The 27,420-nt window shown below is 39.0% G+C and overlaps 3 protein-coding genes across 3 annotated transcripts in view; 2 read left to right on the top strand and 1 right to left on the bottom strand.

The window, feature by feature from the left end:
- LOC116290377 (uncharacterized) overlaps positions 1 to 26,980 on the top strand; it is a 29,103-nt gene extending 2,123 nt beyond the window's left edge. Inside the window, exons 2-5 of the mRNA XM_031697406.2 lie at positions 8,522 to 8,625; positions 25,673 to 25,788; positions 25,892 to 26,202; positions 26,303 to 26,980. Of these exons, the coding sequence (XP_031553266.2) occupies positions 8,522 to 8,625; positions 25,673 to 25,788; positions 25,892 to 25,979 (308 nt within the window). The 3' untranslated portion in view covers positions 25,980 to 26,202; positions 26,303 to 26,980. The remainder of the gene's footprint in view (positions 1 to 8,521; positions 8,626 to 25,672; positions 25,789 to 25,891; positions 26,203 to 26,302) is intronic.
- On the top strand, positions 1,441 to 6,299 carry LOC148912890 (uncharacterized). Its single transcript, XM_089026743.1, has 5 exons — positions 1,441 to 1,624; positions 2,400 to 2,545; positions 2,826 to 3,950; positions 4,181 to 5,383; positions 5,682 to 6,299. Exons 1-5 carry the CDS (start codon positions 1,441 to 1,443, stop codon positions 6,297 to 6,299), a joined length of 3,276 nt encoding a protein of 1,091 aa, XP_088882869.1.
- Positions 12,811 to 21,012, bottom strand: LOC148912891 (uncharacterized). The gene is made up of 6 exons (XM_089026744.1): positions 20,598 to 21,012; positions 20,180 to 20,271; positions 18,779 to 19,786; positions 16,740 to 18,695; positions 14,598 to 14,710; positions 12,811 to 12,850 (listed from the first exon to the last, which is right to left on the bottom strand). Exons 1-6 carry the CDS (start codon positions 21,010 to 21,012, stop codon positions 12,811 to 12,813), a joined length of 3,624 nt encoding a protein of 1,207 aa, XP_088882870.1.
- Positions 26,981 to 27,420: the final 440 nt, after the last annotated feature.

The following is a 27,420-nucleotide window of genomic DNA, read 5'->3' on the forward strand; positions in this document are numbered from 1 at the left end:
AAAATCTGGGATGCCACGAAGTATTCAAAGGATATGTTTTGAACAATATAAATTGTCAACTTTTTGAAATCTTCACCTATTTCAGTTAAATTTAAGAGCGGCCGTCTGTAACTGCTGCCTTAGGTGTGTAAAATGATAAAAATGAAAATCCCTCAAACTCTGTCAAAATATAGGTCTTAGGGAACTATTTCAAGAAAAAAAGGTCTAAGTTTCATTGGATTTATATTTTTTGCAAACGGCGACAAATTTGATTTCATGGCTCGGAGGGAGAGTTTACCGTGGTTTGACCATAGTAGTTTGAAATTTCGCCTGAAGCTATAAAACTTAATGGAACTAAATAATTATAAACTACTCAATAACTTGAGATACTGGTGCACATTTCAAGGGGTTGATATTTAATTTCCGTAGAATACTTAATATTTTACAGATTTTTCAATATTTTGCTTTTTGGAGCGATTTTTCATTAACATAAAAAGGCCCAAGTTTTATGGCAAATATCGCCACTGATATGTGGCCTACGGTGACCAAATTGTTATCCAGCTGTAGTCCAATGTCTCCTCTTTAAATACATGTAATAATATTTTGGGGCCACTCAATACTTCGTTTTTTGGAGCGCGAAACAAATGTGCACCAAAACGGTGAATACATTACATGAAATTACTGTCACGTGGTCAGTCAATACACAAATAAAGTAAGAAAAAGATATTTTTGCCCGTGAAAGTGCTTCACATCAAGTTATTATTTATGACAGAGACAAAAAGAAACACATTCACTTACATCTATCCAGTTATCAGTAGCTTTTCTCGTATTTACCAGGGATTTTACATCGTGACTCGAAGCCATCACAAATAACACACGAGTGAAATACTCTTCCACCTTCGTTTCATCGTCCACGACCAGAAACTCTCTAAATGATCTGAATATCACATGCCGAGGTTTATAAGAGTAGAACAAAGGTCATCAGAGGAGATTATTTCTTTAGACAAATCGTCCAGGTCAAGATGATCCGGATTAATGATTCTGTATGTCAACAAGATTGGCGCTTACGTGACACACAGGAACCCCACTTGATGTTACATATTGTTTTTCTGATATTTTACAGTCTTCTGTTTGTACATTCAAAGGGTGTTCTTTTTTTTTTTTGCTATGCTACTATATTTCTAAATAATCCTTCAAAGTTGTTAAGTCAAAATGAGGAAAACTTAGCAATCGAGTAATTTACCACTTTCGCAACTGGGGACAGCCTCGTGGTAGATCTCCCAGAGGTCAAATTACATCGAAATGCAGATGTCTAGTTAACAAATCAGCGATCTAGAATTTTACAGCTCTAAGTTTTAATGGTCGATATATTAGTAGATTCTGTCGAAGAGGTTCTTCGAAAAAAAAATCTATGTCTTTGAGTTCTTGAAGTCGACACTCGGCGACTCTATGGGTATGTAAATGGCTACTTGTGAGTACTCGAGGTTTGTCGATGGACAGTGCGGTGCAAGTAGGGACTATCCTGAGGACCTTTCCTGTTTGCCAATCGAAAATTGTCAGCGACAAATTAAAGGTCACCTCAATTTATTGAATGTTAGAGATGCAAGCCTAAAGACCGAGGCGCAGCTACTTTTATCAAGAGCAGGTAAGAAATGCTGACGCGAGAGATCAGTTCACAAGAATCGAACTATGCTACGGATTGACTCAAGAGAATATGAGTTCATTTTCTCTTGATTGACTGCTATCATCTAGTTGTACGTGGAAACTCTTTTAGGCATTGCTAGGAATAATTAAGATGTGTTACGATTTTGCCTTTTCATAATACCATATATAACATACTTTTGAGACGGATTAAAGGAAGAGAATCCTTCCCCCTCCCCTACCCCTCCCCCTCCGATTCTGAATAAAGTTAGAAATTAATTTCGTATGTTTATTTCGGCCGATACATTATTTTTTCTGCATCGTTTAGCTCCCAACCCTTTCAAGGCTGCCAAGTTTACCTATCACGCACAATCTTGAGTATCAAAACTTACACTTGAGGCGCGCGGATTTTGCAATCAATTCGTTTCAAGGTTTATTCGAAAGCTCTCCCATCCAACTTAAGATTACTGTTTGTCCGCGCCACCGGGACTTGCATGGTATAAGGTGGCGCACATGCAAAAAGATGTGCTCAGTACCTGTTGGTTGGTGCAAACATAAACCCAGACAATACAAAGGAGACCGTGGAATTACATCCATCCAGTCTGAAGAACTGTACAGGATTACAAAGTGCCTTATTCCTGTTGGTTTGCGTAAGTATGATTGAATCTGTGATGGGAATCTTTTAACTTAATGTACAATGAATTTCTTGTTTAGAAGATATTTCATTCAGATCTGCTTTCGAGAGCAGTTTTTTTGCATAGTGGGTATTTCTTTTGATTAACACACAAATATTATAAACCTTTCAGCCATATGCAAGCGTTGTCGTGCTCAGTTAAAAGAGGAGCTGGAATCAAGCCCTCAAACCCTGACGGATGTAGCTCAAATTGCGCAAGGAACTACTTCTGAGGATACCGAGATTACTCAAGTACGTCAGTATTATTTGTTTCATTATTTATAATGACCGATGTCGGTTAGTATATAGTTATATTATCATTTTCGAATATCTTGCATATGCTTCACGATTGAAAGGGAACCATGCAATACCATTCGCCGGAAAGATTTGAAACAGGCATCTGTCTATATTTCCCTTTTACAAAGAGGAAATCTATGGGTACAACCCTGGGAGTTTCATCTCTTCTCTTTACGGTCTTACTAGTTGTATATCAATTGGTCTGCGTTTGTTGAGTTATGGTGTTTCCTTGCAGAACACTCAGAACATTCATGGAGGCGAAGACGACGTCGACAACCTAGGCGATTTGCTAAGTAAGATATCTATTGTAGAAGACAATGTCGATATCCTGCCAGACGGAACAAGCAGCACCAGTGAATCTGCAACAGCTACAAGCACCAACAATCAGTTCAAGAAAGTTGCTGCAGAAGACACTAGTGTAATTCTGTCAGATGAAACATCTAGCAGCAATGGATTGACAGCTACAACCATCAATAGTCGGAAATTAAAAAAACTCAATGAATTCCTCCATGTCTGCGGCGGGACAGCACCAATCAGTCAACCCAAAAAGCGGTGGGAAGATTTGACCACGCACAGTAAAAATAATCATGTTGATAAGGCTACAACTTTAATCATGTCCGCTTTGGAAGTGATAACACCCGGTGATGCTGGAAGTATTTGGGACGCTATTCAGACGTCACAAAGTGTCGAAAAGGTTCTTGGGATTTCGCATTCAGCCGACAGAAAATATCTTGAGGCCTTAGCTGAGACCTACGAGAATGCGACTAGTTGGAACACCCGTAGACAGGTCTTGGGAATAATTGCAGATCTGGTTCCTTTTTCTCAGATCCAGAGATTTATCCCTGGTATAACAGAGTATCGCTTCAAGATAGCCAGATTGCATATTCTTAAGTATGGGCGTGGGGCACCAGTACCAGTGCAAAGGAGTCCCAGAATGAAAGTTGATGAGAATCAGCTGGATCACTTCCTTTCCTTTATAACTAGTCCTCATGTTATTCAAGATCTCCCGTTCGGCCAGCGATACCTCCACTTAGCAAATGGGCAAGTCATTGAATGTCCAAATGTAATTCGATCGATGATTCCGCAAAGAATCGCCACGCAGTACACACAGTTTTGCAAAGAAGATGGAACCAAACCTTTGAGCCCGTCGACCATCTTACGAATTTTATCAGTTTGCACTGCAACTGTACGAAAGTCTTTGCAGGGTTTGGACTATATTTCAGCTGAGGGAGCCAAGGCATTTGATGATTTGGCTGGATTACTCGCAAAGCTTGCAAACTATGGTTGCGATCAACAGTGGGTCAGTTCTTGCGAGACAGCGTTAAAAGCTATGAAACAGTACATTAAAACTGACTACGAGGTAATTATATTTTTTCATTATATAGTACTTGGGTGTTGTGAGACCGCACAGTCTTTGTTATTTAAGCAATACCGATAGTCCTTATCGAAATTCCACTGCAAGACACGCGAAGATGGAAAATTAGGGGAGGGGAAGGCTACAAGGTTCTAAAAGCATGCTTAAAACCATGCTTACCCAATACCTCTTCTAATTTTGTCCAAAACTGACCTCATTGTTATTAAATCTTACAGGTGCACATTTCTGATGCCTCAAACGTCCCTGACCACTGCTGTGTCTATGCCTTGAGTGACAAGAAGCAACCTTTCTTCCGTTCCAAGTGCAACCACTTCCACAATCACTCCTGTTCGTCGTGCGAACAACTAAAATCTACCCTTGCTTCGATTGAGTCAAGTGTAAAAAGTACAGCTGAAAAACGTCCAGAGGAAGAACATGACGATATGATATTTACTTGTCAGCAGTCAGTAGCCGCAATAGAAGCATGGAAACAGCACCAGCTGCGTTCCGTTCAACAAGATAAGCCCCGCACAGATCTTCTAGCCAAACTAGACGAAAACTCAGTTTTGATTACTCAAGACTGGGCAATGAAGTTTTTGCCGCAAAAATACAGAGAAACACAGATGGACTGGTTTGGAAAAAGAGGCATATCTTGGCACATTCGTGTTGTTATAAGGCGGTTGGCAAACGGTAAACTACAACAACAAGTATTCATTCATATTGTAGAGAACTGTTGCCAAGATACTGACGTGGTCATACCAATCATGCAGCACACTCTTACAGAGCTAAAAAAAGAACACCCAGATATCACCTCCGCTGCATATCGCCAAGACAACGCCGGCTGCTATCACAGTGGCCCCATGTTGGCAGCTTGTTGCCTTATGGAGGAAACTACAGGAATAAGTGTTGACCGGGTTGATTTCAGTGATCCCCAGGGTGGTAAGGGGGCATGCGATCGCAAGGCTGCCACAATCAAATGTCATGTTCGCCAGTACATAAACGAAGGTCACGATGTAGTGAATGCAGCTCAATTAAGAGAAGCCATCTTATCTAACGGGGGCGTACGTGGTGTGCGAGTGGCACTGGTAGATGCAGGAGGAATCAAGCCTTTGGAAGCAATAAAGATAATTGGCATCAGCACGCTGAATAATTTTGCCATCGAAAACAAAGAAATGACCGCGTGGAAAGCATACGACATAGGCAACGGAAAGATCATACCTTGGGCTAAACTAAATGGTAAACATATTTCACTAAAAATAATGATGATGTTGGTAGTGGATAGCGATGACGATGGCGATGGCGATGGCGATGATGATGGTGATAATAATGATGATAGTGATGGTGATAATAATGATGGTTATGCCTTTGATGATGGTAGTGGTGATGATAATGATGATGATGATGGTCACATGATGCTGATGGTCCTGGTAGCGAAGATGGTAATGATGGTGATGCCATTCGCGTTGCTTATGTTGTTGTTGTTGGTGGTGGTGGTGGTGGTGATAGTGGTTTTGACAATGATGATGGCAGTGTGGTGATGACATGATGATTATGATGGTCCTGGTAGCGAAGATGGCGATGATAGGTGTTGCTTGTGTTGTTGTTGTTGTTGTTGGTCGTGCTGGTGGTCAGGTGGTGGTGGTGATGATGATGATAGTCACATATAATTTTCAATACAGTATATTTTCAGTGTCTGGCAGCTTGTGCCTCACAACGTTTAAAACTTTCAATTGTGAGTTTTCTGTTGGTGATTTCGTGGACATCACTCCATCCAGAAGCCAAAACACCACTAAGGCGGTTAACGTCAACGCCGATGACGAAGGCGATGATAATGAGGATGACGACATTGACGAGGAAAAAGAAAAGTTGTTCACCTGTCCCCATGAGGGGTGCATAAAGAATTATCATCGACATTCATCTCTTGTAAACCATATGGAATATGGAGTATGTGAGCTGCGGCCAGAAAGACAAGGTCTCATGGACAAGGCCAAAGTGATGTATACAGAGAAAGTGTTGCAAGGTGTTGGTGAACAGCCTGTTTTGAAAAGCTCCGATACTCCACTGTTCAACAATGAAGACATGCTACCCGAGGGATGGGCACTTAGAACCACTAAATTCAACAAGCGATTTAACGAAAAACAGATATCATATCTCAATGAGAAGTTTGACATTGGTAAGGAGACAGGGCATAAGCTTGATCCCGCGACCATGAGTAAAGACATGCGCTATGCTAAAGATCCAGACGGCAATAGGCGATTTACTCTGAGTGAATTCCTGACCTCCCAGCAGATACAGTCACTTCTCTCGCAGGGCTTCAAAGCAAAAGAAGGGGCAAGTGAACCAACCTCAAGATAGAGTTGCAGCGGAAGACCAGGTGGCTTACTCTAATGCACGATCTACCATCTTAAATGAGTGCCAACTGATACACCCAATAGTGTATGACTCGTACAACCTCTGCACCTTGAGTTCTAAAAATAACTTGAAGAAATTCAGCGTCTCCCTCCTCCGTGATATCTGTGAGCATTTTCATCTAGATGTTTCGACAATAACTGCCCATCTGAAAGCTCCTTATATAGCTTTGATTAACGATATGGTTAAATCGTGCAGCTGTTCAAATTAATGGGCTGCATGGTATCTTTCTTCTAAATCATATTCCAAATTAACTTATTTGGTCAAATGAGAAAAACTGTTTTAAAATGTTGGTTGCTGATTTTGCATATTGATGTAACATGCAATAACAAGTGGGGTTCCTGTGTGTCACGTAAGCGCCAATCTTGTTGACATACAGAATCATTAATCCGGATCATCTTGACCTGGACGATTTGTCTAAAGAAATAATCTCCTCTGATGACCTTTGTTCTACTCTTGTAAACCTCGGCATGTGATATTCAGATCATTTAGAGAGTTTCTGGTCGTGGACGATGAAACGAAGGTGGAAGAGTATTTCACTCGTGTGTTATTTGTGATGGCTTCGAGTCACGATGTAAAATCCCTGGTAAATACGAGAAAAGCTACTGATAACTGGATAGATGTAAGTGAATGTGTTTCTTTTTGTCTCTGTCATAAATAATAACTTGATGTGAAGCACTTTCACGGGCAAAAATATCTTTTTCTTACTTTATTTGTGTATTGACTGACCACGTGACAGTAATTTCATGTAATGTATTCACCGTTTTGGTGCACATTTGTTTCGCGCTCCAAAAAACAAAGTATTGAGTGGCCCCAAAATATTATTACATGTATTTAAAGAGGAGACATTGGACTACAGCTGGATAACAATTTGGTCACCGTAGGCCACATATCAGTGGCGATATTTGCCATAAAACTTGGGCCTTTTTATGTTAATGAAAAATCGCTCCAAAAAGCAAAATATTGAAAAATCTGTAAAATATTAAGTATTCTACGGAAATTAAATATCAACCCCTTGAAATGTGCACCAGTATCTCAAGTTATTGAGTAGTTTATAATTATTTAGTTCCATTAAGTTTTATAGCTTCAGGCGAAATTTCAAACTACTATGGTCAAACCACGGTAAACTCTCCCTCCGAGCCATGAAATCAAATTTGTCGCCGTTTGCAAAAAATATAAATCCAATGAAACTTAGACCTTTTTTTCTTGAAATAGTTCCCTAAGACCTATATTTTGACAGAGTTTGAGGGATTTTCATTTTTATCATTTTACACACCTAAGGCGGCAGTTACAGACTGCCGCTCTTAAATACTTAATTGTTTTAGAAAATGTTGTTGACAGTTTTCCATTGGTGTGTGTTTTGCAGTATGTACGATTTTGCGCTCTTTCGCTACTTGGGCTGCGATCCTTCAACCACTAACCTAAGTTTATTGACACAGAAAAAATTGCCACATCTAAAAGCATGGATCTAACAAAGTTTAGGCATGTTTCTTTCGGAAACTAAACAAGAAACATGTTCAAAACCAATTTTCACTTTTTTCTCTTTTTTTGATTTGAGAAATTGCGATTTTTATCTGACTCGCCCCAGTCTCCACTCGGAAAGGTGTCAAATATTGACTATTTTGAAATGTTTTATCAAGATAAATAAAAAACGAGAATGGTGCCCCCTTTTTTATTTCAGATTTTTGATTTTTGCGATACTGATTGTTGTATATCAAAGTATGAAGGAAAGTTTATTGGATATGTTTTGAAACATTTTGATGGGAATAGTAAACACGTGCAAATTTTGGATGTTCCCAGAGGCATACATAAGTGCATTTTTCACTAATTGTTCAAGAATCATATTTATCCAATGACTTTGATGGATTTAATAGTATAGATTATCTAGAGAACTTCAAATTATAAGTACGTTTTGCCATATGAAAGTACTTTTAACTTCGCTTCATAAGAAGTATTGTTGCGGGTAAAAGCAACAGAGGCCAGCTCAGTCTGCACTGTCCATAAGTTGTTTACTACATATTCAGACATATAACCAAGGGATGCACGGGGGAAAGCTTGTTCATGTAATTTGGCTTACTTTGCAATGCATTTACCTTTATTACCTTTTCTTATTTATTACTTATATCGACCTGTATTACCTTATTATAATTTTTTTTTTCTTTTGCCAGACATTATCGAAAATAGCAGTGGCACTCGTTTCACGAATTCTCCTGACTTTACAAAAGTGTTAACTGTCAATGGTTGCTGGAAAGGGCGTTGTACAAGCTTGAAGGTAAACATACCAAGTTTTGGCTTTGGCCAGGGCTGTCAGTTGTTCTCTTGTAGCTAAGAGCAGGTGACTTCTTTCTTTTGCCTAAGTTGAAACATATTATTCATAGTTTAATGATAAACCATTGCACATTTTGCACCAAATAAAACAGTAATTACTTGACAGTTCAATAACAGTGATTAACATATCTGCCCAAAAAAGTCTTTGGCAATGCAATCTTGGTCCAATTCGAACTCCATGTCTTTTGAGTTGTAGCAAAAGGAAGTTTGCAGCACAAGCAATATTTACTAGTTTTGGCAAAGATGGACATGGGGCATCACCAAGCTCGTTCATGGGCTACCTGTGGTGAACCACTCATAGAATACCTTTTTTTCCATCATGATTCCTCCCTTGCAAAAAGGAAATGTTCCACAATTTATTATAATATTGGTATACTACTTGAAATTACATAAAAGGATGCTTACCTTCACCATCATCTTATTATCTTATTTTTTATTTTAATTTTCATATTTTAATTTTATCTTTTGTTATACAGTAAACAGAAAGTGATTTCAAGGAGTATAAGCAATTGATTACTCTTAAAACTCCAGTAGAAGAAAAAATTAAAAATAAAATAAAATCAATTTAGAATGAAACGCAAATAAAATGGGGGAAAATGTGAACACACAGGAAATGAGGAAAGGAAAGGACATCAAAACAAAAATTAGTGGCAGTCCACAGCCAGTGATTAAAAATAAATAAATGATTAAAAAATAAAAGCATCACTGGCTGAGGGACGCCACTACCATCATGCCTTTCACACAAGCTTTTGGAGGCCAGGTCACAACCTGGCTTCAACCAGAGTTTCCTTGCTTTCAAAATGGCATAGATGGAAGAAACTAGAAGATAAAGTCAAAGCAAAAAGAACCAAAACGCCAAATAAAGTAAAGGGGGAAGAGCAGTAACTTGTGGATATATTGAATCATCATAAAAAAACTTTGAACTTATTGAGCTTATTATTATTATTATTTGAGCTTATCGTGCAAAGACTTTCTGGGGAAGTTGCTGGGAAAACTCAAAAGTATTTTCATATGGGACCAAGAGAATTTGTGCCGTTTGACAGCCAAGAAGACTTGTCAATCCAAAACATGCAGTGGAACTATTGTTTCTTTCAGAAAAAGTCACCTAAGAGGAGTTTGAAACCAGCTTCACAAAACTAAAAATAAATCGAACAAGATTATCATTTCCTCCTTGATATCAATGCAGCTGGAAGTGAATACCAAGTTCAGTGTTAATTAGACATATTTGTAGCTTAATAAACAGCTATTTGAATTACATGATATCTATCTCCCAACTGTTCTGATCTTTTTGACCAGAGCTTTCATTTGTTGCCAATGTTGTATCACGGCCAATTTCAGTCTCAAACTCATCAGTCCTGTCATTCTCAAAAGCATCTTGTATATTCTCAAAAGCATCTTGTATATTCTGAAACTCATCTTGTATACAGCTCTTAGGTTGAGTGCGTAAGTAGAAGTAAGAAGATGAAGGATACAGGCCATTTGCCTTCAAATATTCATCTACTGTTCCATTTCCAGGAAATTGGAAAACGGGTCTTTCTGTTGTGTCACAAATGGCTACCGAAATTTCGTCCAGGTTCCCAGAAAACTGTTATATTTTTGTGCGGGAAAAAGAGAGTGGTTTGGGCACTAAGAACGGTCTAAGAGAGCTGGGTTCTAGCTTGAAAATAATGAGGCTCCAAAAATTCTAACTGGACTGTGAAAAGAAAAAAAAAAAAAAAATTAACTGTGAAAACTATAACTGGACTGTGCAAAATAAGTGAAACTAGAACGTGGAAACTAATACTGGACTGTCCAGCATGAAATGAATGTAGTGTTAAAACTATAACTGGACTGTAAAAACAATAACTGGAGTACGAAAAAGTAATAACTAGACTGTGAGCTTTCTGGGCCATCGTACAGTAACCTTAAAAGTTTACAAAATAAATCTTGCCACAAGCCTCCCTGCCCAACTACGACCAGCTTCAAGACGTGAAGGTTTGTCACTCTGCATTGTCGTCTGGCGTTGATGCTCGTTATTTTTGACGTCTTCAAGTTCATCTTCGCTGTCTGTGCAACTAGAATCAGCATTACAGCCATTACCTAAACGAGTTAAACGTTCTTCAACATGTCAAAATAAAAAGTGACCTCGGTGAATTGGCTTTGTCATTGTTCCCAACCATGTACACGAGGGGATCTTCTTCTGACTGCCCAAGCCACTGTGTGTTCATAGTCTCTTCAACAAATCTATTATCGTCAACGTGAAGGCCATCACATAATCTAGCAAGGAAAAAAATGATAAAGCTGTTGAGCTGGAGAATGCAACTCTGTCACAATCTGACAGTCAACTTTGGTTCTCTTTGAGATAGTAGCGCATAACTGCAAGTTTGGACTTGTACGAAAACGATTGTCAGGTTTTGAAAATCTTGTAAAACAAATGAATCCTTCGAGAAGGGTTGTGACTGCAGATATGCAGCGTGGCATAGACATGGAGGCCACTGCTGCCTCAACATGCAAGCACTGCTAGGGATGGAAAAGTGAATTTGTACCCATCAGGACTGGTCATAAACCCTGCATGCCCCTGGCTTGGATGTACCACAGACCGAAAGGTGTATGACATGGATGCAGAGGAACAAGATGAGGTGCCTTTCGGTCTTCTTGAAATCAAAATCACTAAAGAGGGTACAACTGAGTTCAGTTCTGTACAGGATATGACTGTTGGACAAAATTGTAATCTACAGCTCAAACGAGCACATTATTGCTGCTACCAGGTACAGTGTCAGCTGGCATTAACAGGGCTACCATGGTGTGATTTATTTAGTTTCATCAATGAATCAGTATTTCATTGTGAAGGAATTGTCTTTGATGAAGGATGTTTTGAGCAAAGTAAAGATAAATGTGATCTTTTTAATTTCAATTATTTTCTAAAATAAAAACAGCTGCAGCTCTGAAGAATTTAAAATTATTATATAACCTTACATGAAAGAATATGGTGACACTAAGAAATATTTATTGTTGTTTTGTTACTTGTTTGGTAATTACATTCACAATTCCATTAGTGATAAGTATGAGTAGTATATATTATATTATTAGGTGTTGTTTTTGTCTCTTATAAGTGGACCTTGGAAGTTGGTCAATAGGCAAACAACGGTATAAACCTGATTGATTGTACCAAGCATGTTCAATGGAATGTCAGAATCAAATATGTGGTACTCCTTAATTCTACGTATTGCCCTTTCCACGTGAATTCTTAGTTTAGCAATTGACTTTGTTTGTTGGGCTTCACGAATGCAAAACTGGCCCTTGCTTTGAAGATATTGGGGGAGATTTAGCTCGACTTTCTTTTTTATTGAGAGGTCGTCTATGTCAAAGCCTTTGTCACCCATTAGTGAGTCATTATCTTCCAATAAATCCTGTATACATGAGCACCGTGTAATTTCCTTGTCTGAAATAGACTCTGTGTGCAGAGAAGATACAAAGGGAATAGCGCCATGAGGTGCTACTCCAATCAGACCCTTTAGAGTGGTGTTACTTTTGTAAGAAGAATATAACTGTGACTGTAGCAAAAGTGAGGAGGGGGTCTGAATATACAACTCAGTACAATCTAAAATAACTCTGGTGGTTAGGTAAATGTCCTTAAAAGACTGTGGCATGTACTCATCTATTGCCTCCCTGGACATCCAAACCGGCTGGGTGCCAAGGATAAAATATAAATAATTAGTGGTCACTTTTCTAATAACAGATGATGTGCTAATAAGAAATCTATCTGTCAAATCTTGTTCAAACGAACCTAGTCTTATTCTAACTAAAAACAAAAACAACTCATCAATCAAAACCATGGTGCGTGCTAAAGGCCTGCTTTTTTGAATACCAGCGGATTAAACATACTTCATGTACTGAGAAGGTGCGACATAATCATAAAAACTGTAAAAATGATTACAGGTAGCAAAACCAGTGTAAAACTTTATGAGGTCGTTATCAGAGAAAAATCTTTCTTTACCAAACTTGTGCAATTTTAAGGCTGCAACTTGGGCTCTGAGGGCTTCTATTCAAACTTGAGCTGCACCATATGCTGCTCTCAGGGTCTCTGTTTCTGCTTCAACAGGAGTACTTTGCTGCTTCAGAATCAGGACAGGGCTCATGTACATCTAGTCTAATCATTCTCATCCTCACTCTCGTCAGTCTGAGTCACACTAAAACAGAAGTAATAAGTAAAATTAATGGCAAAGACAGCACTCTGAATGAATTATCATTATTTTCCCTCATAACAGTCATATCCATACAATTTATTTGTTGGATTTTTCAGAACAGTAAATTAGGCACATTTCCTTTTTTATATATAAATATGTATACCCGTCAACTTTTCGAATCAATTTTTTCCTTTGACTGGTTTTTCCAGACCAGTCGAACATTGTAGGGACGACGCCAACTTTGCGAAGTCTTTTTCCTGAGTTGTTTGGAGGACGGTAATCACTGCCTAAGAAATGTTTCGAGAAAACCCTCGTGCTGTGTGTTATCTGTCATATTTACCTTGAAATAGGGTCCTTCATCTTGCCTTAATTTTTGAATCCAGGCACTTCTTAGTGTTGCGTCTTTAGGAAATCAATGAAAAGAAAGTGCTGGGTTGTAGTGCGATTCCCCATTACACAAAGAAACACTACAGTGAAATCGTGTCTTGGACTCGGTGCTTCCATGGTCCGTATTCGAGGTCTTTTCTGTCATATATCAGCCAAAACGCAATAAATATTGAAACAAATTTAAAATATGCCCTTGGCATATCAATATTAAAAACAGAACTGCCTCATATATACTGTAGGTCTTGGCTATCCGGTGTATCACTGATATAACACCTCTAGCTACATACATATAACAAGCACAAGAGGTAGTTTATTCGGACTTCCAATGGCTCAAAATCGGCGATGTTTAGCAAAACCATAGTTAATGGTTCGACAATAAACTCGGATGATATAGTTGTAAGTATTTCTATGAAATAATCAAGATTAGTTTCTGAAATAACAGAAAACTTATATAAACAACTTACCCGTGATATCCGCCATTTTCACGTGCGTCTCACCCTCGACGCTTCGACTTCAATTCGCCAAAAAACCTTCAGTTTTTGATTTGAAATGTTCAAAACACGTTCACAAGATAGAAAAATATCAACGGCTTTGATAAAGAGCAAAAGGATAAAACAGATACTATAGTTCTGGAAAGGTCACGCTCCGCTAATTAAACTCTTGTTGTTGTCAAGGAATGTCTGGAATTTTGCCATTCTAGTCCAGCTGATGAAATACATCTTCTTTGGCGCACAATTTTTCATCAATTTTTCAATCTCCACAGAGGCTATTGCATCATTGGTCATAGCTGTTCTCTGGGGACAATTTTGAGTTCCCTCCTCCCCTGGATTTTCCAGTGCCCTCAAACCCCCTTTTCCCTGGATTTCCACTTGAGTTTAACACCCCCTCCCCTGGATTTTGCAGTGCCCCTAAAAACGGCCCTTTCCTGCATTTCTACTTAATTTTAACACCCCTTCCCTGTATTTGACATAAAATTAAATATTTTTTTTCTTATTTAAAAATTTACTTTATAGGTTGGCGCCTGATGACGTAGTTTGTTTACATTTTGAAATTAAATGCTCGAAAATTACTTCATAAATGACAAGAACTCCTCGCATTTACTAATATCTGAAAATTTGTTGGGTAAAAGAACAGCCAGATCATCAACATGGTTGGGTAAAAGAACAGCCAGATCATCAACATGGTTTGGTAAAAGAACAGCCAAATCAACGTTTTAGCGTTCTTCACTTTTGTACGGGCATGAGATTCCCTTGTGACAAATATTCTGATATGCATATGGTATATACACTTTCCTCCTCAGCAAAATGTACAATGTCGATTGTGTCGTTTTCTAATCGAAAACCCTTGGACTGCTGCAGAGTACCATCCTGCTTTCCAACCACTATCTCGAATTTCTTCTCTTGACCACTTGACTTTCACTTTTTTACCGACCACAAAGAATTGTTCATGGTCGGTAGCTTCAGGTTCTGGCACATCCTGATGAGATAGATGCTTGGATTGTAGCGTTTCACATTTCTGTCTCCGACTGTCCTTTAAAATACTTAAGAGTGGATGTCAGTAAAACTCAGACATTTTTGAAATTTCGTGGCAAGTGTGAAAAATTCGATTTGTCTCATATTTTGAAGGGAGGTAGGCTATGATGTAATACAAGCCCCTACACACTTAGTTTTTGAAAATATTGTTTTATTCCCAAGAAATTAAAATATTTCTTTCGAGGCGTCAATATGCTAATTAGAGAGGTCTAAAAATGAGCACAATTACAGACCTCCTTTGCTAAAACTATACAAGATTAAACCTTTAAAATATAAAAAACTTCAAGTATTCTATCTGTTTAGTTAGTAGAGTGATTTTTTCGCGTGTAACTTGAATAAAGAATTTTTAGTAGATTTTTTTACAGGACATACTTTCAGCACTCTCAAAAGTAGCTTCAAAACAAGTGGCAATTTTACTATGGCCGAAACATTGGAATCGTTTTATATCCAAGCTATTTAAAGAAGAGGAGTTTTTCTTCAGCTGTACAAAAAATTAGCTTGGGTAAATCAGTTTTCGGATTTTTACGTTCGGTCAAAGTTGCCGTAATGAGCCGTTTTTTCGGTCCCGGCTTAGCTTTTGAAACGAACAACAAAGCCAGCCTTCTCACTCACTAACCAATACTTGAAGTTTCACCAATGCTTCTACACTTAACTATATGCTTCTAACCATGCCAACCTTGTCAATGTAGAAGTTTAAATCCTTTTTTAGAGATTTTAAACGAAGATCCGGTGTTGTTTTGTCATATTATAAACGTTATCTGTATCAACAATGGCTTTCAAAACAACGATTGAATTCGTCTGCACTATTTCGCAAATTTCAGCCTTTTAAATGAAGATCGCTTAGATTTCCATATTTTTCAAGTGCTTAAGATCCCACTTGATTTCTGAAGCTGAACAGCGAAAACTATATATCGATATTTTTGGGAAATATAAAGAACCGCATTTATTGAACATCCTTCGACTGATAAACGGCGACACCAAGTGATAATATACATAATTGGTCTTATATTTGATTGACAGGTCGTAATCAGGAATCGCGCTTTTACGCCTTTATACACTTGAGAACTATTTACTTTTTCCGACCTTTGAGTAAAAACCTTTTGTTTCGAAGATTCTGAATAGTTATTGGTAGCCCAAAGAATGCATATTACATGATTATTTTCGATAAAGTCGATTATTTGCGTTTGCTTGAATTATTAAATCTTACGATTCTATATTTCGTAAGGGAGCTTGCTTCCCGTGTGATTCCTCCGCCCCCCCCCCCTCCCCTAAAAAATGAATGCTCCCTAAACAAGAATTTTTACAAAGTAAATGTCAATCAAAGGATACTGGATATGCTGTTACGAAGTTATACATATATACCGTAAAATTCCGGCTGTAAAAGTCCTGTTACACGAAATATGCAGTTTTTCTTGCAAGATGTATTGCAATGCTGTTGAAAGCAGAACATTGCAAGTCGTAGGTGAGATGTTAGACGCGCGCAACTCTTCGCAACTTCCTCTTTTTTTGGTCTGCGATAAAACCGGATATATCAGCGGGGCCTATGGAAGAGCTGCGCTTGTATTGGTAATTTGCAACACAAATTGCACTGCATTTTGCGAGATAGGTGTGACGTGACAAAAAGTAGAAGCTCATTCAATATTTTTGCAGATTGCAACGTTGCATTGCAAGTTTCAGAAAGGGTGGTGTTACATGTGCAATATTTTTTCCGACATGTAATGCAACGGCGTTTCATTGCAATTTGCGAGAAAAATTGCCTCGTGTAACAGGGCTTTTATGAGTTTCCACGTCTATGAGCCCACAAGAGCCCTCTAACCTGCAACAAAAATATTCCTGTTTTACGGTAATTTAAAAATTAAATTCACCAGAATTTCTTTTAACGAAATTTTAGGCGGTAAAAGGTCTGCTGTGCTATATTGTCGTCAGCTATCCTAAGAAAGTCAAGATTGCATACAGCTGCAGCTGTTCATTACCAAACTAACAATGAGATCGATGTATGGCTTTTTCCGCTTCACTTGAATACCAGACGTGTCCAGGTCACAGGAAGCGCAGATCTCTTGCAGCATGGATATTGAAAACTTAGATAATCGTGATTGGGATTTCGCAAGTTCACAGATGTTAAAAGTGTCATATATGATTGGATGTTGAATTGCCAGAACACTTAATACCTCTCTTCCAAGATCATTTAAGGCCTTTTCTCTTGAAGCTTCGTTGACATTCTCTTCAATGTTTTCGTCTTCATCGATTTCATCAGGAATGACTTGTTTTGCTTTAACTCTTGAAAAGAAGCTCGCAATTTGCTTAGAATTGAGAAACTCTTCGGGACCAAACATGCGGACACCAACTGCGTTTTTTGCTTTTCTCATTGATTTGGACGCTGTAACAGGATCTACCTTATGTCCAGTTTGTTCGCCAATCTTGAATAAGCCCATTAGATATTTTTTCTGAGCTTCAGAAAACCGCTTTCTCTGCTGTCCAGTAGATTTCAACGCCCATCCCATATCAAGTATAGGTAGCTCTTGTTCCAGCTCTAGAGATGGAATATCGGATGCAATTTCAGGTATGGCACTGGTAGCACCCTGCTCTAGCTTGGTTGCGTAGAGTATTATTGCTTTATCAAAAAATGTTTCGTGTTCAAGAGCATATGAATGCGCACCACAGTCAAGGTGATTTTGAAGATATGAAAACTTTTGGAAAGACTTAACACATCCCTCTTCTGGGCAGATGAATAGTTCTGAAGCTTGTTCTTCAAGGCTGCTACTACAGTCTGTGTCGTCATCATCACTTTTTTCAACATTTGAGGAAGGTTGGACTGCCTGGGTATCAAATGCACTTGACGTGGATTGCAAACGGCGTCTGGCGGTAACTGCAACAAACGAAGCTTTAGGACTGGGCATATCGGTGTTGGTACTTAATTCTGTCGAGGCATGCTTGGGGGGTACGTTGAGATCTTTCCACTCGAAAAATTTTCCAGGTCCTATGCCGTACGCTCTCCAGACTCTCAAACCCTTGTCGCTATAGTTAAAGTTGCTCAGGAAACTAATACCTTTCCATTTGATATCCGGAAACTTTGAAGCAGGTTGATTGCCACATACAGTCACCCTCACGCCAGGAATACCTCCTGATGAATCTATGGCTTCCATCATTTGCTTTGGAGATTCAACGTCGTGACCTGAATTAAGGTATACTCTCATCTTGTTCTTAATTGTTGCCGTCTTTCTATCACAAGATCCTTTTCCTCCTTGCGGTTCAGAAAAGTCTAGCTGGGACAAAGTGATCTGATACTTTGAGGCAATTTGTTGCAAGAACAGCAAGGTCGAAGCGGCATGATAACATCCTGCATTGTCTGCTCTTAGGTAAATGGTTATAATTTCAGGCGCTATTGTTTTGAGCTGCTGAAATACATCATCAACTATTGCCAAAACACTGCTGCTTTCTTGGCTGCAGCTTTCAAAAGGATGCACAAATGTTAGCATCTGCATCTCGCCGTCTTTGTCTCTCCTGATGGCCACGGTTATGTGCCACGATATTCCTCGCTTACCGTACCAATCGCTCTGACTCTCTCTATATTTTCGTGGCAGAAATTTCATTGCCCAATCAAGAATGAGAAGGGAAGACTGTGCATTCAGGTTTTTCAAGATGTCAAGTCTTGATTGATCTTGATTCACAGAACGAAGAAGATGCGCCTTCCATGCCAGAATGTTTTTTGAAGCTTGTTTGAAAATATAGGTGAGCTCTTCCGTTTCACAGCTATCGAAACTCTCCAGGGTGGTATGTATTTTGTGCAAAATCGCAGTAAGTGCATCACATCTGTCACATCTCAAGTTATGTTGGTGGTTACATGAAGAAATGAAGCAATCGTCATCCGGAAAACTCAGTGCGTAGGCCCTGCAGTGGTCGGGAACCTGCGAACTCGGTGACACGTGCACCTAAAAAAGAACATCATTTATTAGAAGTTATAATACTATGATCATGGGGTATCGCGTGAAAATGTCCAGCTATGAGTGCATACCTTGTAGTCACTCTTTAAGTATCGCTTGGCACTTTTAAGTTTCTCGGTAATGTCCTTTACCCAGGAAAGACCTTTGTACTCATCGCCAAGCTTTTCCACCACTTCTTCTAAATCGTCAAATGCCTTGGCTCCTTCCGCAGACACATAGTCTAGGCCTTGAAGTGACTTTCTCACAGTTGCGGCGCAAACGTTTAACACCCTACACAGTGTGCTGCGACTCATTGGTTCAAAGTCCGATTCCTTGCAGTAACTCTGGTATTGCTTCACTATTTGCTCGGGGATAAGCATCAGAATGACATTTGGCACTTTGATATCGACATTTGTAGACAATGTAAGTTTCCTTTCTCCAAATGGCAGGTCCTGGACTACGTGGGTGCTCGTTATAAAGGATAAAAAATGATCTAGTTTATCTGATGAAATGCATATCCTCGTTCTCCTATCACTAGGAACAAGTGCACCTCTGCCGTGGAGAAGACGATGGTGTCTGGCTATGTTGAACCGATATATTGTTACGTCAGGTAGCCATCTCTTTAACTGCTTGAAAGTGACCGTATCCGCTATTATTGATAGGATCTGCCGTCGAGTACTCCAGTGAGAGGCGCTGTTGTAACATTCTGTTAGAGCATTCATCAGAGCAGAGTCAAAGTTGCTGTCGGTTTGAGATACATGGAACACGGAAGCAAAAAGCTTTTCAGTATCATTTGGCGCAATCTCTTCCAAACACGCACTTACAACTTGCTTTGCTTTCCTTTCATAACTGCGTTTTGTTCGAGTCGAGGCTTCATCCCAAGGCTTTGTCAATGAATTTCTGATAGGACTAATGTCTCTTGATGCAAGGTACGTATTGAGGAGATCTCTTGATGACTTGTGGTTGCCATATGCCGAGAGTTTTGAGGTTTCTGAAGGCTGGTAGGTACTGAAAGATGTGTCGTCGTAAGCCGAGAAACCAGGTGATACAGCAACAGGAGTTGAGTGCTTAATATTGAAAAATACCTCTTCTTCTTCGTCCTACACATACAAAGGTTAACGATAAGCATTTCTTCTCTTTTCTTTTCATTTTCAATTATGTTTCATTACATTCTATTATTATTCTTTGTCTTTGTCAGCCCGTCAGATCTTCTGTCGATTCGTACATTCGTCCGTCCGTCGCCGTCCTTCCTGTTCCTAAATCCTAACACTTCATCCATCCACCCATCCATGAATCCATCCCTCCATAATGTTTTTTAGTTTCTCTCAATCGCTCTTTCTTCCTTCCTTCCCTCCTTCCCTCCCTCCTTCCCTTCTTCCTTCCTTCATTCCTTCATTCATTCCTTCCTTCCTTCCTTCCTTCCTTTCATCTCCTCATTCATTATTTATTATCTATATTATATATATATATAGGGCATTGCCATCCTGACTCACCAAAGTTACTTCAGCAAACTCCTGCGTAAGACTTGAAGTACTATCATCTTCCACTTTTTCTTTCATTTTTTTCCGGCAGTTTATACAGACTCCTGGTAATAAGAAATGTTAGCATAATTGCTGTTTAATATCAATGCATAACGTAATAAAAAAGGTGCATGATTGTTGTATACTAAGGGACAGGTCATTATTCATCCTATGAGTGTGTGTTTGTGTGGAGGGAGGGGGGTGGAGATTTAGTGTTGGTCGCAATTTTTACAGAACTGGTGGGGGCTCAGGTATATATTGACTGGAGGATCACACGAAGATCAGGGCGTGGCAACCACTATTAAAAAAACGTCGACAATTTAGCGATATGTATACATATATATGTATCCCCCTTTTCCCTATTGTACATTTTTTTACATCACTTTTTTACCTGAACCAACTTGAATAAACATGCCAGTCTCTTTTAGGATAAACCTAGACGATTCACTGCTTAGACCCCGGTCAGCTTTTGGCACACGTTTTCCGCTTTTTCCATGGCCAGAGATCGTTTGAGGAATTCTACACCTGCTGCTTGCCCCTCGGCTCCATCCTACACCGAGGATGGAACGGTGGTTTGGACATATCGTCATTGAAGTTGCATTGGAAGGAATTCTAAACATAGATACTCGGCACAAAATCAACTCAACTTCTGTTTGTGGTCCCGTGAACTTTAAACTTGCTTTATGGCTGGAAATATCTTTACAACAAGCTAGTAGAGGAATAATTTGCGTTTCGTCTTTAGGATGTTTTCGATCGATGCTGCAATTTCCGCCAGCAAGGGCTTTAAACGAACAATAACTTTCCATATTTTAATTTTTAAATGACTTAAATATTTCGAAGTCGTGATCACCAGCAATGTTGTTTTAGGGAACACCGCACGAGTAAAAGCGCGATTCCTGATTACGACCCGTCAATCAAATATAAGACCAATTATGTATATTATCACTTGGTGTCGCCGTTTATCAGTCGAAGGATGTTCAATAAATGCGGTTCTTTATATTTCCCAAAAATATCGATATATAGTTTTCGCTGTTCAGCTTCAGAAATCAAGTGGGATCTTAAGCACTTGAAAAATATGGAAATCTAAGCGATCTTCATTTAAAAGGCTGAAATTTGCGAAATAGTGCAGACGAATTCAATCGTTGTTTTGAAAGCCATTGTTGATACAGATAACGTTTATAATATGACAAAACAACACCGGATCTTCGTTTAAAATCTCTAAAAAAGGATTTAAACTTCTACATTGACAAGGTTGGCATGGTTAGAAGCATATAGTTAAGTGTAGAAGCATTGGTGAAACTTCAAGTATTGGTTAGTGAGTGAGAAGGCTGGCTTTGTTGTTCGTTTCAAAAGCTAAGCCGGGACCGAAAAAACGGCTCATTACGGCAACTTTGACCGAACGTAAAAATCCGAAAACTGATTTACCCAAGCTAATTTTTTGTACAGCTGAAGAAAAACTCCTCTTCTTTAAATAGCTTGGATATAAAACGATTCCAATGTTTCGGCCATAGTAAAATTGCCACTTGTTTTGAAGCTACTTTTGAGAGTGCTGAAAGTATGTCCTGTAAAAAAATCTACTAAAAATTCTTTATTCAAGTTACACGCGAAAAAATCACTCTACTAACTAAACAGATAGAATACTTGAAGTTTTTTATATTTTAAAGGTTTAATCTTGTATAGTTTTAGCAAAGGAGGTCTGTAATTGTGCTCATTTTTAGACCTCTCTAATTAGCATATTGACGCCTCGAAAGAAATATTTTAATTTCTTGGGAATAAAACAATATTTTCAAAAACTAAGTGTGTAGGGGCTTGTATTACATCATAGCCTACCTCCCTTCAAAATATGAGACAAATCGAATTTTTCACACTTGCCACGAAATTTCAAAAATGTCTGAGTTTTACTGACATCCACTCTTAAATAATCATACAGGGGTTTCAACATTTCTAACTGGATATGGATGATGGAACTGTCTGAAAATCTCCATTATAGAGCTGTTCTTTTAATGGTGGCTGGTCTCCCTCCGACGCTGCGATTCGTGCAACTAAGTGGTGTTTCTGCCCTTTTGTTGAAAGCCCCATCTTCTTACAAACATCCCTTAAGGTTGCAACGTTTTGAGAGAACCGTTTATGTCTCCTCCACTATTCCCTTTCTTGATCTTCGATCACCTCTGTTGATATTCTTTCTCCTTCCTCTTGAAAATATCTAGCAACCTCTTTTTCAGGAAGCCACACCAGAAATGATATTGCAGTAAAGACACTCTCGGGGGGGGGGGGGGGGTCACAGTTGATTGCAATCATTATATCCAGAAGTCCTTCAGGTCTAAAGAGCCCTGGAGACTCGTCCCAGGGTCCGCACATTAATTGATTTCTATCAAATGACAGATAATGAAGGTCTCCACCAGTAGCTAACCATCTGATATAATCAGGAATGGGTTGCATTTCTTTTTTTGGCAGTGCTTCCCCTCGCCACTGTTCGTTTGGCCTGTAAAAGCTAGCCTCATACTTGTCAACCCAAGCAGTTCTTAATGGGATATAATTGTTATTAATCATCTGATAATCATCCAGATACTTACATGAAATATTTTCCCGCTTCAAATTCCAAATTAGCTCAATGTCTTTCCAAACCGAGCTCTCCTCTATTACTTTGTATGACCAATCACATTCTTCTTTATTTTCCTCTGAAAGCGACAAGAAGCTTTTCGAACGTTCCTCGTCGTTAAAGATATTCTGATGACCTTATCCCCCAGTAGGCCTCCAACGTCTCTCCCACATGCTTTGCCTGGCTAAGGCAGGACAGAACATCATTTGTCATAGCTTCCATATTCTCTTTGTGCTTGTTAGACCCTGGCTCTATTCGGCCTTGGTAAACTTTATGAGCCGAAAATGGCCCGTGGCGAGATAGAGCCTCGTCCTCGATGGCGTGAACACGTTCAACAAAGTTTCTCTTGCTGTGGTATTCTGCAAAAGATACTTGTGTAATCTTGTTAAGATTCAGAAGTTGTAAACGTCTAACAAGGAGCATTTGAACCAGGTGACTTGCTGGCTGTTCAGCTGGACCGTTATCGACAATGAAAACAAAAATTGACTTTAGACTTCCTTTCGAGGGGTCCCGGAAAACGCAATCCAAAGACGGCTTTGATATCAGAAGGAAGAGCTCACTAAATAATTTGATTGTTGTATCTGGCTCCAACAGAGATGGATTTATAAGTGTCACTGCTTTTCCAGTACGAGTAACATGAAGAAGAGTGTTAGAACAGAGTGCGCAGATTCAACTGGAGCTCATTAACAGTAAGAGAGGGCAGAATGCTTTCACCTTTTGTTATTAACGTCTTCAGGAACAGGTGGGTCATAGGTGTCACTGCATCCGTTCTGCTTTGGTTCCAGTCATGGTCTGGGCACTCGATGGTCTTCCAAGCTTTTCCAGGCTTTTGAACAGGAGTTATTTCACCACATATTATTATTTTTGCATCTTTAGAATCAATATGTACATTGTCTTTTCGTTTGTCACTTAAATCGCAAATGTAATTTACATTGGCGGTGCTGTACTTGAGATTTACTACAAGTTTATTTACAAGAGTTTTTGATTAGTGGTGCAATGAAATTTTAGCGTTGACTTCCTTTCCATGATAATGTCTTAAGGCGCACTGAGAGAAATATGAAAAGAGGGAGGTGAATCAGCGTTGACTACTTCTAAAGCTTGCCTCATGAAAGTGTTATTATCTTTACTTCTAAACGACACATCATTCTTTAGTCGGGGGTGCGCCTCTAATCCTCCTCCTGAATTTGCTCTTTGATCCGCTTCACCGAAAACGTACTCTAAAACACTGGCTGGCTCAGGCCATTCCTCGCACTTCATCGTTCTTCCTCTGCTTTCTAAATTTAGTTTCATTTCCTTATCCTTTCTAGCTTTGATTATTCTTCTCTGAAGACGGCTTTGCTGAATGTTGGTCATGTCGTTACGGACACATTGGGACGTAGTCTTGATGTCCAGTGCTCACTATTGGCTTGGTTACATGGAACAAATATGACATCAATTTCGCCAAATTCTCGTTCAAGGTCTCTTGCAATTTCCTCATCAGTGAATGTGTGGAAAGTTTCCCAAGAAAGGACTTTTACACAATCGGATGAATGGTCAGAGATATGGTGTAGATATTGATCAATTACTAAATTCGAAATAAAGTTTTCATCAGAAGTATTTCCTCTTCCCGAAAGTTCCTTTACATCGTCATTGTTTATGAGGAAGCTACCTTCAAATGGAATGTGTTGGGAAAGAATGGATTCAATAAGTGGTTCCTGGTTGAACTGGTACTCTATGGTGTGTGACAAGTGATGCGCCATTTCAGCTGGTAAACCAAGCTGAACATCAAAGGTTTCTTCGTTTTGGCTGCACTCAATATCGTCTTCGTCAAAGCTTCTATCACAGGCTTTAGCAATGTCATCCCTATTATCCACAGTCTTCCTCGTTGTTATTTCTCTCTGTTCTGTCTCTTGTTTACATTAACTGAGATGACTTTATCCTTGTGTTGAAAAATTTCGTAGTTGGACAATACCACTGCCTATTGGCTCAATGTAATGCATTTTAGAGATTCCTGGTACAGTAGCTGCATCATCAATTCCAAACGCAGGGTACTTTTTGCTGATTTCCTCCCTTGTGACCAGAACAATGCGGGTAGACAAATGACAATATTCTTTTGCAGCTCTAGTAAACGAAAAGGCGTCATCCACTTTTGGAATCTTTTTTGTCGCCACTGCTGACCACACACATCGTTTTACGGTACCGCCTACGCCATCGACGGCTCGTTTGCCGTGAGCTGTGGCAAAATAATGCCATCTCAGACAGAGGCCACTTAATTCTTGTATTTGAGAGATAAACCGAATAATAAATCTGTTCTTAAAATTGAGAGCTTGGCCCATCAGAAAAAATTTCGACTTTCGAAAGTTGTGGATGGATTTGCTTAATAAAGTCGTTCAAAACTTTATCCATGAACACTGTGATTGCCTGTTTGTCGTGGCTTCTCTCGTATGAAATGATGGCATAGCTTTGCCGGGATCCTTTTGTCCACACTACCACCGGAAAGATTGTTACTTGTTCTTGATCCCAGTGGGCTGACAGAACTTCATCTAGCTGGACACGTGTAGTTTTCAGAAAAATCAACATGTACGAGAGCTTCATCACCTTGTAAACTTGCCATTTTGGTTTCAAAGAACTTTGCTTGTTTTCTTTTCAATAAAACCTGATCCAATATTGATAAGAAGGGATCCAAAGTCATTGTTACTTTTGTTCCTTAGGTCTCCAAAAAAATTCCAATTGACATTTAGGCCATCCATGCTGATTTGCACAATGTTGTTCAGCAACAAGCCACTTTCAAGTACAATAGAGAAGTGTTTCATTAGGTCGACTGCGGTACCATGGCCTTAAAAATATAAAAATGTTAATGGTTTATATGTTAATTTTTCATATTCAAGTCACTATGGTCTACCATCCAGAGTACGATCAGACAAAGGTGGAGAAAACTTAGATGTTGCATCGTACATGCTGTCACATCCTCGACGTGGTCCAGGCAGAGGAAGCATGATAACAGGTATAAAAATGTGAAAACACTCCCCCCACTCCAAATGTAGATATTGAAATCAGTGAAAGCATGACGACATCACATAAAATGTTTGTTCTATTATCTTTTGTAGGAAAAAGCACCCACAATCAACGCATAGAGAGACTGTGGCGGGATCTCTTTCAAGGCTGCCTTCGCATCTTCTACGAACTTTTCTATGATATGGAAAGTAGTGGCGTTCTTTTGCCCGGGGACGAAATCCATCTCTGGTTCCTTCATTATGTGTTTCTACCGATAATCAATCGCCATTTGAGAAAATGGAAAGACACATGGGTCTATCATCCTCTCCGAACAGAACAAGGCAAAACCCCTATGCAGTTGTGGATAAGAGGCCTTCAGTATACTTGGGGAACACAGACTACAGAAAGTGAAGAGGCATTTCAGGTATCGGCTGTACAGTATTACCTATGGTAATCAATTTATTTGATACTAAATGTCATTAGTAGCATGCAAATTAACTAACCGAAGCTATTGTTAATTTCAGCCGAGCGACTATGACAACTATGGTGTTGACTGGAGCGGACCAGTTTCCACACCAGAACCTGAAAGTGTTGAAGTGCCCGACACTACCTGTCCTTTATTGGAAAACGAAAAACATCTGTTAACAGATGTTTCAAACTTGACCATAACAGAAGCAATTGAAGCCTTTTGCACCAATGTTAGCACAATTTCACACATAATCAATCACCGCAATTAATTTTTCATGGCTCCACACGATGTGGACTGAACTGAAACAAACTGACTTAGAAGCCATATTTAGAAAACGCATATAGATAGTGAAGTTGTCTCTAAAGTCTCTTGGAAGAGTTTGGAGAATATTACTTGTATTAATGATGTCATTATTTTCCTTGGCGTATATTTCATTTCAACGCCTTGACACTGAAGTACTTCAGTTATCTAATTAATGCTAATTAAAAGAAAAACCTTTTGCACCGTATTTTAGTGCAGTGTTGAAGTAGCGTTTAAACTCAGTGAACTCTACGTACTTAGTTGGCACTGTAAGAGCCATGAAACACGTTTCTGCCATTGGTAATGTGCAGCTTCCGTCGAACTTCACCATTATAACACTAGGTTTCGTGGGCACTCTTGGGCCCCCTGTCCAGAAGCAACACAGGTCAACAAGTTTGAGTTGGCCTGAAAATAAAGTTTGCATAAGGTGTGAGGTCGTTTATTTGTCTTTTAAATAACAAACTTATGTGGGTGAAATTTGAAATAATAAATAAAAAATACAAATTCTCGTTTCCCTTTATTGCGCTTGATACCTTGTCTACCAGAATCCTTTTCGTAGTGCCTTTAGTTGGCCTAATTAACACCATTATCTTGCGACTCCTAAAGGAGTACAAGGAGTACAAACAGTTGAATAAGAAAAAGAATTTAAAGAGGATTCTGGTAGAAGTGGTAGCAAGACGTAACAAGAGGAGCAATGAATTGCTCGTATACACTCAGTCGAGTAGTTTCTTTTTTCTTTTCTTTTCTTTCTTTTCTTTCTTTCTTTTTTTCTTTTTCTTTCTTTTTTTTTTGTTTTTTTTTGTTTTGTTTTGTGTGTTTTTTGAAAAGTAAAGCTTTTTCACTACTAGCGATATAAGCAGGCAAAATTTTTTT

The sequence above is a fragment of the Actinia tenebrosa genome, unplaced genomic scaffold (assembly GCF_029948245.1).
Source record: "Actinia tenebrosa isolate PJP-AT-01 unplaced genomic scaffold, QUT_ActTen_1.0 PGA_scaffold10__47_contigs__length_13832649, whole genome shotgun sequence".
NCBI classification, from domain to species: Eukaryota; Metazoa; Cnidaria; class Anthozoa; order Actiniaria; family Actiniidae; genus Actinia; species Actinia tenebrosa.

Bases quoted from the DNA above. Each gene is read 5' to 3' on its own strand.
- LOC148912890 (XM_089026743.1), top strand. From the start codon at position 1,441: ATGGCTACTTGTGAGTACTCGAGGTTTGTCGATGGACAGTGCGGTGCA. The intron at 2,546-2,825 runs GTACGTCAGTAT...GTTTCCTTGCAG, and splicing joins AGGATACCGAGATTACTCAA to AACACTCAGAACATTCATGG. The intron at 5,384-5,681 runs GTAATGATGGTG...TTCAATTGTGAG, and splicing joins TGGTCCTGGTAGCGAAGATG to TTTTCTGTTGGTGATTTCGT.
- LOC148912891 (XM_089026744.1), bottom strand. From the start codon at position 21,012: ATGGAAAGTTATTGTTCGTTTAAAGCCCTTGCTGGCGGAAATTGCAGC. The intron at 19,787-20,179 runs GTGAGTCAGGAT...TTGTATGTGTAG, and splicing joins AGTTTGCTGAAGTAACTTTG to GACGAAGAAGAAGAGGTATT. The intron at 12,851-14,597 runs GTACTCTGCAGC...CTTCTGTTTTAG, and splicing joins AGTGGTTGGAAAGCAGGATG to TGTGACTCAGACTGACGAGA.